We start from the raw sequence: 12,275 nt of genomic DNA, 5'->3' as shown, positions 1-12,275 counted from the left end.
GAAGTGAAACATGGACGATAACTAGTTTGGACAAGAAGAGAATAGAAGCTTTCGAAATGTGGTGCTACAGAAGAATGCTGAAGATAAGGTGGGTAGATCACGTAACTAATGAGGAGGTATTGAATAGGATTGGGGAGAAGAGAAGTTTGTGGCACAACTTGACTAGAAGAAGGGATCGGTTGGTAGGACATGTTGTGAGGCATCAAGGGATCACAAATTTAGCATTGGAGGGCGGCGTGGAGGGTAAAAATCGTAGAGGGAGACCAAGAGATGAATACACTAAGCAGATTCAGAAGGATGTAGGTTGCAGTAGGTACTGGGAGATGAATAAGCTTGCACAGAATAGAGTAGCATGGAGAGCTGCATCAAACCAGTCTCAGGACTGAAGACCACAACAACAACAACCTCATTTCAAGACACCATCCATTCTGTTCAACTAATCTTACAATTCCAATGCCATCTCTGATAGAACTACAATGTTCTCTGCAAACCTCAAAATTTTTATTTCTTTTCCCTAAACATTAATTTCCTTTCCAAGTTCCTCCTTGGTTGTCACTGCTGCTTGCTCACTGTACAGATTGAACAACATCAGGGATACATCCCTGTCTCACTCTCTTTTCAACTACTGCTTCCCTTTCATGTCCTGTGAGTCTTATAGCTACAGTCTGGGTACTCTACAAGTTGTAGGTAATCTTTTGCTTCCTATATTTTTACCCCTGCTGCCTTCACAAATTCAAAGAGTGTAGGCTCTTCCACCCAACATTGTCCAAATCTTTTTCTAATTCTAAAAATGCTATGAATGTATGTTTACTGGTCTTCAGTGTAAGATAAGTCATAGTCAGTATTGCTTCATGTGTTCCTAAATTTCTACAGAATGTAAACTGATCTCGCATCTGATTGGCCTCAACAAGTTTTTACGTTCTACTAAAAATAATTTGTGTCAGTATTTTGGAACCACTATTTACTAAACTGCTGGTAAAGTAATAATCACATCTCTCAGCATCTCCCTTCTTTGGATTTTGAATTATTACCATACATTCTTCTTGCAGCATGAGGGTAATTTGCATATCAGGTGGAACAGTTTTGTAGTGGCTGGCTTTTCCAAGGATCTCACTAATTCTGAGGGAAAGTCATCTACTACAGAGGATTTGTTTCTTCGTAGGTCTTCCTGTGCTCGTCAAATTCTTTGAGTGCAATATATGGTTTCAAACAACTAATCAAGAAAATTGGATGTAAGTGCTACTCTGAGAGTGGCACAGGAGAAGAAGTTGTGGCAAGTTGCATCAAGCCATTCTGAAGTCTGATCTCTGAACAAAAAATAGGGAAAAACACTAAAAGCAATGGAAGTGGACAGTGCATCATGATAATGTAGAGCTGTTGAGGAACGAAGGAGCTAAACTGGGATTGAAAGTGTTCTCCAACATCTTGTTTGATGGTCTCTTCTCAGTTGTTCAGAGAGAGATTGTCTCATGCCAATGTGGATTTCTCCCAGGGAAATCAGCAATAGATCAGATCTTCACGTCAAAGCAAATTTTAGAAAAGATTGTTGATTTTGTGATTGACATGCATCACTTCTTCAGAGACTAAAAATCAGCATATGCTAACAAAGAAGAAGATCAACTGTACCTTGTTTCGATTGAACTAGGAGCTCCTGCAAAATTGTCAAGGTTTGTGAGAATGATAATGAAAGAGGTCAACAGATGGATGAGAATGGGACTGATCCACTAGATATATGAGATGGTTTAAGACAAGGAGATGCACTGAGATGTCTCCTTTTTAATGTCACCTTGGAGAAGGTTGTGGAGTATGTACACCTGCTGACAAGGGGAACTATCTTTTATAAATCGGTGCAAATACTTATCTATGACAAAGGCATAGGTATTGTTGCAAAAACTTGGAAGTCAGTGAGGAGATGTCATCATACTTGAGCAGACCAGCACAAATATGGACTGAATGCCAGCAACACCTGTTTTGCATTATTTTTAAAAAAATCTATTTTCCTCAATTCTCTTAACTCACGTCACCAGATTAATGAGTTATAAAACATTTTTAAGACCAGTGCTTACATATGCCTCAGAAACTTGGCTGTTAATATCAAAAGATATTGGCATTCTTGATGACTGTGAGAGAAAGATACTTTGAAGAATCATTGACCTAAGCTGTGAAAGAGGAAGATGGTGGAGTGGGTACAGTCAAGAGCTTTATGCTGTGTATAAAGATCCACCGGTTAGAAGAATGGTGAAATCAGTCAGATCGGAATAGGTGGGGCACGTGGCAAGCATGAATGATACAGAAGTAGTTAAAAGGATGTTAGATAGAAATCCATTGTTTAAAAGAAGACGGAGTCAACTGAGAATCAGATGGATAGATGGAGTAATGTAGTACCTGCAGAAAATAGGCTGTAGAGGATGGAAAACTACAGTGTTGGTTCATGGCAGAGAATTGTTGGAGAGACCAAGGTTCACAGTGAACTTTAGGACTACAGAAGAAGAAGAAGAAGAAGAAGAAGGGAAGTGGACAGTGTGCCATGCAGGAGTGCCAGCGTTTGAAAATTAATGTGGATGCTTTGAATCAAAGTTTACAAATTTTAAAAACTAACTTTCCTTAAAATCCAGTTTCAGGAATTTTTGAGTGAGGAGGACTTGATGAAGGTAAACAAACTATTATTTATTTTTCTGCACTAGTTAATTAATAAGAAATATAGTCCACAGAGAATTGTTTTATTTTTTCAAATCTTTCTGTAATTTCTATTTCGTACACATAGAGAATGTGTTCCTACCAACAGTGGATTGTTTGATGAAATTGTTCGCTGCAGTGTCACGTTTCAGTTTTTTTGCTTCTTGTTCATGGACACACATGACAGCATTATTGTTCAATTTCTCTTAAGTTTTTAATTGTATAGAGGCATAGAACATGCATGTTTGAGGAACAGAAGATCACTAAGTCATCTGCACTTCCAACAAAATAATTTTTAGATTTACACTCATCTAATATATTTATGTGCAAAGTTAATCTCTCTGGGTCAAGGTCATCCTAATAAAATTCTACTATATAAATGCAATCTTTAGTTTTGGAAAGAAGAAATGTTTCTATTTGTTTGAAGAGAATCAGAGGAGCTTTAAAAAATTGATACTTGAAACAGTAAATCACAATATGTAAAACCTGAAAATAAATTATCCGACAATAATCATGGGGGCTGTCAAAAGCACAGGGTAGAGCGCCATCATCCAGGTCTCTGATATCGAATTTTTTGGACAGTTTCAAACAAGAGTTCCATACTTCATTAAAACTTTCATCAATTTGAGATAACTTCACAACATCTTGGACACTATTATTATTGTCCATGGCCTTTTGGAGCTGTAGAGAGAATTTTTTAGAAAAGCATTCTCAATTTCAACTGGTTTTAAAACTGGGATGAGAAATGTTGTAACAAAGACAAATACAAAATAACACAAAATATAAGAAATCTTTAGCTTTAGCACCGTCGTCCAATTTTTTTGAACTTGAGTTCCTCAAAGAACGAAATTATGTGTTTGTATTCTGGAAAACAGTTTTCAGAAAACTTATTTTACATCACCACCTAACAGTGCAAAAATGCCAGAGAGCTACAGGACAAATAAAGCTAACATGTTGGGCAGCTTGCAGAGACTCTTTTGCTAGTCACTTGAGGGGCCTCTGTGCAAAATTGAATATTTCTGTCACATTTGAAAGATATCTCTCACCATGATTGCATTTTGCATTGTCTCTTGACTCACAAAGTTCAAAGAAAGAGCCAGACAGTTAACATGAAGAAGTTGCTGCTCAATTCCTCTTATTTCTGCTTGCAACCCAGAGAAAGCATCGGTCATATTTGCAGCTCGGTCAGTAGCAGTACCTCTGCATGACTTGACATCTAGAGAAAAACAAGTGAGAACATACATTAACATTGTCAACAATACTTCATCTACAGTAGATTCAGTATTATAGAAACCAAAAAATAAAGCAAATCTAAACTTGCTTTTGTTGACAGATGTCATTGGTTTCATTTAAATCATACCGTGCTACGCAGTAAAAATTTACTCCTCCACAAAGAACAGTACTGAGTGAGTGAATATCGATCGACACAAAACCAGCGGTTTAAATCTCTGCCACCTGTTGCCCATTGGACGAAATGTTCGAAAGCTTCCATGATGTTTTCGTGAGAGGATCAGTGCTGAACACTTGTGAGTTGTTTCTGGAGGAGTGAGAAGTTTTAGGCCATGCTTGCATGGGCCAACGTGTGGCCACAGTGTCAAAATTGGCATAGTTGACAATTTTGAATTGTTCCCCAATTTCTATTATTTTTTTCATTTTTTTTCTGTTTTATTTTCATTCCTGACTTTGTGTGGTTGCTGAACACCCCAAAAAAAGTTTGGAGGGGGTGCACGAGCACTGGAGCACCAACAGAGTCAGCGTTCCTAGTGCCATGTTAATGTAGCATCATCCAGATGTAAGGTTGTACACAATTTCTTTACAGAAAATAAGCATGAAGTCTTCGGTTAGACACAGAGATGACATTGAAAACAATGAAATTTTACTTTCTTTTATGTTGGTGCCTGTGCAGTAGTGTAAGTCAAGTGTCAACTTGTTCTTCTGGAAAGTTTTTTGACAACTTTGGAAAGTAGTCACGTTGCATGTGTTTTGTTCAAGTAACTAATTAAGTCTGCTTCTCCAAGACGGTGTATATAAAAGAACATTCCAAAACTGTAACTATTATAAGTCTGCTTCTCCAACAACACAGATTTTATTAAGCACAAATTATTAATAAATAAATCACAGAAAGTAATAGTTTCTGACTCTTCTGGGAATACACAAAACGAAAAACTGCTGCAGGTGGATGCCTCTTGGCCACCACAATACTTTGGAATTTTGTTAAATAACTCACACATTAGTAGAGGAGAACATTGTAGTACCATTTGGGAAGCATTTGAATATGAACCGTGTTCTCACTGCACCAATACGCTGTTGATTCATTCACCGAAAACATGAGTGTTGGCTAATGGTGAACAAAGACAGTAACTACATTAGGCACACAGGCAAGTCTAGCAAACCAATGTTAATAGCAGGTAACAATAAAGTCTAAATCACAGACCATAAAAAACCACGTAGCCCAGGGTTGTTATCAGTAAGTACATGGGAATGCTTGCTCAACAAGCCGAGGCTGTGATACTCTGCAGCAGCCCTGAATTCTGCTGCGAGGTTGTTGCCTTGTGACTTAGCACAGCTAACTATGCAAAAGCTTTGTGTAGTGGGCATGGACATGAAGTTTTCAGTAGTGCTTGGTCCTTTTAAAAAGAGTCTTTGTGCCAAAGTGTTGGTCCACAACTTCCAACTAGACATGATATACCATTTAAAGCAGTAAGTGGAAGCTGGAGCTGCTGCGAAAAGCCAGTTTTGATTTCATGTGTGGAGAGGTTATGGGCTGTGTTTTCTGGGAAATATAGGGAATTATTTTTATTGACTACCTTGCCAAAGGTATAACAGTAACTTGAGTGATAGTACTACATCTTTTGAACCAAGTGGAACAAAATATGTGAGGAAATACCAGAACTGTCACTGAAAGAAAGAAAATAATCTTCATCAGGTGAATGGAATTAATTGTGAAGGTGCTTAAGTTAAGGAAACCTGAGGGAAGTGAATTTCAGATTATAGGAACAGCTGACCTGAAAACCAGATTTGACAGCTCTGACTTCACTTATTCCCAAATCTAAAGATATTTGTGACTGGAATTTTTGAATCCAAATGAAAAGGTTTTGGCAGCTGTATATGGATATTCTTCAGATTTCCTGAACATAGACTGGAGTCTGGCTCATTGGAAGACCACTGAATGAAATACATTGAGCTGAAAGGACAGTAAGTTGGTAAATAAGTTTGTTTCGTATTTGGTGAGAAGCGTTCTCTTGTTCCTGTATCATGCTGTTCAGACAACATATTTAGTAGGCTGTTTTCTTGGATAGGTGTTATTTGTCTTCAGAATATTTTAAAAATTGAAATTGTAAGTGAAAAATGTGTTACAGCTTTTCCGAATGTCAAAACTGTTACATCACAATTTTAGAGGAAGGATCTTAACTTTCATCAAGTTGGATTGAGACTTTAAAATGCGTTTGCAGTTATGAACAGTAGAAGAACAAAAGGAAAATAAGTCTTGTTTTGAAATATTAAATCTTATGAATAATGCACATATGTAATTATTTTGTAAGTAATGAATTACTGTTGCAACCTTAAGTTTGAAAGTAAATACAGTATACTGAATATTGTCGCAGTTTTGGAACCAAGATTAGATTGGGTTAGATTCAGTTTTCGTTCCATAGACCCAAAAATGAGATGATTCTTGTGGGTGTGAAACATGGCAGAAAGGTAACATAAAACATTTGAATGTAATACCACTTCTGTGATCGTTAGTCAGAAGATTATCAAGATATATGAATATATTACAGTAAACTGGAACTGCTAACATTTACAGAATTAATTGCAGCTGAAAACTTGAAAAGAGAGTAATATTGAGGTAGAAGAATCGGGTTAATGGAAGCAATAACATTGATGTTCAAGATATATGAACTACAATAACTTTATTTTGATCATCACATTAAGGGCTGCACAACAAACAGATTTCGAGACTGTTAAATCAAGTGTTTGTGTAATGTGACAAGAAAACTGTTTTGAATAAAAACTAAAATTCACCAAAAATATAATTTATTTTGCGTCAAATCAACAACCTTTACCACCTAATACCTGCTGTTTCGAATAGTTCATCATTTAGTCCCCTTCACTCCTTAATTTCTTCTACTTTATTGAGAAGGAAATGTGACTTCTGACTGGGTAGCTCCTTCAGTAAGATTTTTCAATGGTAGCGCGCTACAAGGCACAATAGCCTGTGGAAAAAAAAAAAAAAAAAAAGGAGGCAAGCTTTCGGTGCCAGAGGCTCCTTCTTCAGGCAGAAGAAAAAAAGGGGGATGTCACCCAAACTGAGGGTAGGGGAGACTTACAGATGAGAAAGAAAGTCTAGAGTATTTCCTTCTCATCCCATATGGTAAGTCTCCCCTGACCCATGGTTCTGGGTAACTTTCCTCTTTTCATAGATCTCTCCAGCACTTTTCCTTCTCCCTTCTTCCTTCCCCTTCAACCATTCTGCCTGAAGAAGGAGCCCCTGGCTTCGAAAGTTTGCTAATCACAACAGTCTTTTATGTGTGTGTTCTGCCACCGCTTGGTGAGTAGATTTTATTGTCTATTAAATTAAATAATTTTATCAATAATTGATTGTTTTTATTGTTATAATATACATAAGTTGATGTTTAAACTATGTATCCAGAGTAATTCAATTTCTACAGTAGAAAAAAGTAGGTGTGCTTATTGGAAAAGTATCATATAATCCTGCTGACAGATTATCCTGAAAACCTGTTAGTTTGCTAGCTCAATGCTTTATAAAACTTGTCTTGCTCTGTAGTCTGCAATACTTCTTATGTAGTTTCGTCTGTTGGTATTTATTTACAGATTCCTGTGGGAGGATAGTAATGACTTAGATGAAGAAGAGACTCATGAAGCTCTGCCACCCTTTCTTGTGGAGGTGAAGCTGGAGAATGAGAGCACAGATGAGGAATTGGAACAAAACCAATCAAACCACACTTGTCCTGATTGTGGCAAGACTTTCTCACGCTCTGATAACTTAGCCAGGCACCGCCGATCTCATGAAGGCTACAACACTCGACCTTACACGTGCCCTAGATGTGGGAAACGATTTGTTCGTGCACAGCATCTTGACCAGCACTTCCTCACACATACTGGTGAACGTCCCCATGTGTGTTCTCAAGCAGGTTGTGGACGAAGATTCTCCCGTATTGATCACTTGCGTAAACATGAGAGAATACACACTGGTGACCGCCCGTATCTTTGTCCACTGGCCCAGTGTGGGAAGGCATTTGGCCAGAATACACATCTCCAAAGGTAACTTCATCTGACTTTTATATCTAATGTACAAGTTGCTGTTATGTTCATGGTAGAACAGACACACATAAAGATAAGAAGTTACCTTTCACATTTTCTTGCACCATCACTTATCATGTTGCAGTCTCATTTTTCTCGAATCTTGTTCTTCAGATACTCTTTGGAAGGAGCGATATTATTGAATTTCATTGTCTCAGTGACCAGGTGCAAGTCTTTCAATTGGATGCCACTTTAGCATCCAACTAGGAAAAGGGGACCTACAGGTTAATGTGGAATCTGAACTATGTGTCATTCTTGATGACTCATCACATCATTGAGAGGTGATTGCTTGATTAAAGGCAGATTGAAAAGTTCCGTAGTTTGTCTGGGATTTGGTCCCATGACATCATGGTTTCCAGGCACACACTGTGCTACTAGACCACTAGCCTAGACACAACGAGTGATACTGAATGCCAGTAATGGTTTAAGTTGTGTGAGAAATTAATCTGTTTATGATAAATTATTTTACCCACTACTTGCGTGATACATCATTGTACTATGTGGTTATTTTTAAAATCTCTATTTGAAATCAATTACTGATTACAAGAGCAGTATCGTCAATTATATAATTAACACTTCACACTGGAAACGTTTAGTGATCTCACACAAAAGTACTCTTCAAGCTTAACTGCATGCCTAATGAGAGTGTACATTCCTATTTGCTCATACATAGAATGTTTTCATAAATTAAAATATTCCATATGTATAAAAGTCTCAATATCACATAGAAATCACAAATTCTGTATCAAATTATACATTATCGGAAATGGTGGGAATTCAACAGGTGACATGCATTCACCAGCAAGTAACTTTAACTGCTTTATCAATGCAGATAACATAAGAGCCTGCCATCGCTCCCTTTTCTCATAGAAAAATGACCTGTGAGCTTCCTGGATTTTCATCTAGACAGTGATCTTTTGTATGATTGTGCTGATCGATATCATCCTGAACTTCACTGTTGATTTGTGACAAGCAATATGTGATTCAGTACAGGCCAAAGTAGCACTTTAATACTTTTTCTGAAAGTGCGACCTTTCCCACAGGTGTAAAAATCCATACTAGGTCCCTTAGAATATAGCTTATACCTCAGTGTTTGTCTTAACAGCATCCAAGATCCTTATCCTGTACAAGATTGTTACACATGCCAGCTGTCTTACTTCTTCAGTTGTGGTGATTAGCTCTTGATGAAATCATCATGAGAATAGCCAAATTGAAATGGAATCCAAGTATCCATTGTTGTGTTGGCCTCTATACTGTGATTCAGGGAAAAGGCACAGTACCTGTAGTGTGTTGCTTTGTTATGTTGTATGTGAATGTCACAACAAGCAATATTGTAGCCCAGCCTCTATGTCTGAAGTTAATGTACATCAGAAGCATATCTTCCAGCATCTTATTAGAAAATTCCATGTGGCAGTTCATGTGTAGGTGGTAGGTAATCACTCTCCTATGAACAATGTTGCTTTGTTAAATTGCTTCTGACACTAGTGTTGACTGATGTATTCTTCCACAATCAGATATTATTAGTTGTGGTGTTCCATGTGTCAGACTTATTCCTTTGACAAGAAGTATTGCAATTTCTGGAGCTTCTGCAGTCAGTACAGGCTTGGGGACAGTACAGCTGGTGAGACATGTAGTGCACACCACTGTCCATTTATTCCCATTTTTTGACTTACGAAATCTCACCAAGAGGTCAATTTCAATCCAGGGAAATGTAGCAACTGCAGGAAGAACTAGTAACAGATCTCTTGGGGGTAACTGAGGAATATAATTCCATCACTAGTGTTCCCTACAGTAACTTACATCATATTTGACATATAAGTAGAGACATGCCCAGTGATAAACAGTTTCCAGTTCTGTCATGGGTCTTTGCAAAACTCAAGTGTCCTGATGTTGGAATATTATGAAAATGTGCCAGTAATGCAGGCTTAAAAGAGCTTGGATGATTAGCAACCATTTGTGTTCTACTGGCTTGTAATTCCTTTTATAAAATGTTCTATGTATTAATCTGAATTCTCCTTTGACAAAGTCTTTCTTCTCCAAGGCCTCTGTGGTCTCCGAATTTTCACTTTACTCAGCTTCAATGTTTGTTAGTGTAACAATGAGTATGATATCACCACCACTGTAAGGTTCCTTTCTTGGGCTTAATGAAATGCAGTTGATAGCCTTTGTTTGCATCCATTTTTGTATACAGCTGTGACATCTCATCAAAAGTGTCATGGCTGATGAAGATTTCAGTACCTCTTTAAGGATACAGAAAGATCTTTCTTTCTCTTGCCTCCATAAAAATTAGATGTCTCCCTACATTGGTTCTTGTAGTGGTTGTACCTTGCAAATGAAATCCTTTACAAAGCAGCTGTAGTTAAAGCACATTCCACAGAAGCCTGTCACATCAAGAATCTGTCAAGAACTTGGAAAATCTGTTATGGGTCTCACATTTTCTGGATCAGGAAAGACACTTTTTAGTTATTATGGGTAGAGTGCACCCTAGATGCTCTTACAGAAATTTATTCAAACAACTGGGGATTTTCATCGTGCCAAACCAATACATTTTTTCACTAATGTGCTTTGTTAACAATAATAATGCAATTTACAGAACAAGCAGTGAATATTATGATCATAATACAAGAAATAAACATGATCTTACAAAGATATAAAAAATCTCAGCAAGCTTCAGAAAAGAGTACATTATTCAAGCATAAAATTATATGATAAACATCCAGGCCATGTTATATCAGTTATTGGGGATAAGACTGAATTCAAAAAACAGATTTATCTGTTGAATAGTTCTTTCTGTTCTTTACAAGAATTTTCTGACAATGTGTAATAATTAGTGAAATTGTTTAATTTTAAACATTCCTATAAGAAATGGCTATATAGCACTGGTATATCAGTTGTTGACAGAATGCTTTTTGTATGAACTCGAATGTAAGCCTTATAATTTGTTTATGTAACCATCATTACTACTATAAGCTGTGTTATTTAGACACTTGAACCTCATATATCTGTTTACATATGATTTAGCTTGTAAACCTCATGACCATTTACATAGAGTTATTATGGTAATAATCTCATGCATTCTACACCCTAGTGATACACTCACATAGAGGATCCATGGAACTTGAAAATAAATAAATAAATAGTTAACTTGTCACCCCAAGATTTTTTTTCCTCGGGCAATGAAGAGTCATTTTTCAGATTTAGGCATTAATGTGCATCAAAGACACAATTCATCACTGTTGTCAAACAGGTTAGATGCCTTCCATATGTCTTTGAGAAAACAACAATGTCACCTAGGTTACCAAGATACATCATCCATTTAAGATGTCGAAGCATATTGTCCAACTGTGTTCAAAGGTGGTTGGATTGCTGCATGGACCAAATGGAATATCTTTGAACTCGTAAGGTGTTATGAGAGACTCCTTTTTCCAGTCAGCTGTGTCAACCTCAATCTGCCAGTGGTCAGTTTGGGTATCTGTAGTGAAGATATATTTCCCTCCCTTCAGGTGATCCAAAATGTGATCAGTTTGAACCAATGTGTATACATCCTTTCTGATGAGGTTGTTCAGCTGCTCATAATCAACATAGAAAAACTATGTGGTATCTTCCTTCTTCACTAGGACCACAGAGGAGGACAAAGGACAATGTGATGGCTGAATGATGTCACTTCACAAGATCTTCTTCGCTACTTCTGTATTATTCATTATTCAGCTGGAGACAGCCAGTATGAGTGGTAACTGATTTTTTGGGAGGGGGGGGGGGGTGATCCCCAGTGTTTATTTGGTGTTTCATGTTAGTTTGTCTGATCTGCCTTGTCTGCACCCAAAATTGACAGATAATACCCTACAGACACCAACATTGTTCCTCAATCAAGCCAGAGTCTGTTGGTGGCTGGATAGTGGTTTCCTTCAGTGGGTAATTGGTAATGGTAGAGTAGCATGAGTCTTCATTGATGGTACTGAGCTGACCTTGCTGGATGGGTTCGACAGGTGATTTTTAGCTATTCATGGCAGTTGGTGACCCACAGCTCCCTCTCCCTGCTGACTTTTGAGGGTTATGATTCCCATTTTCATATATATTTTATTTTTTGAAAGTGTGTAACATTTTGCAGTTAACTAGAGTTTCACATTTTAACTGAGCATCCAGACTTTTAACCACAACTCATCTCATTGATGGTGGTGGCATAACAATGTGTTTTCTGTGGTCAACAGTTGCCCAAAGTAACCGTTGTTGTATGAACTTGTTGAAGTGTCTTCATCAATTGAGTATTCACATTTTCG

At 37.4% G+C, this 12,275-nt stretch overlaps 1 protein-coding gene across 1 annotated transcript in view; it reads left to right on the top strand.

Moving 5' to 3' along the window:
• Window positions 1–12,275, top strand: part of LOC126194800 (gastrula zinc finger protein XlCGF9.1-like) — a 173,945-nt gene that overhangs the window by 148,620 nt on the left and 13,050 nt on the right. Inside the window, exon 3 of the mRNA XM_049933110.1 lies at window positions 7,510–7,959. Coding sequence (XP_049789067.1) covers window positions 7,510–7,959 — 450 coding nt within the window. The remainder of the gene's footprint in view (window positions 1–7,509; window positions 7,960–12,275) is intronic.

Source organism: Schistocerca nitens, chromosome 7 (assembly GCF_023898315.1).
Source record: "Schistocerca nitens isolate TAMUIC-IGC-003100 chromosome 7, iqSchNite1.1, whole genome shotgun sequence".
Classification (NCBI taxonomy): Eukaryota; Metazoa; Arthropoda; class Insecta; order Orthoptera; family Acrididae; genus Schistocerca; species Schistocerca nitens.
The sequence above is the reverse complement of the archived record's forward strand: the minus strand, read 5'-3'. Positions and strand labels throughout refer to the sequence as shown.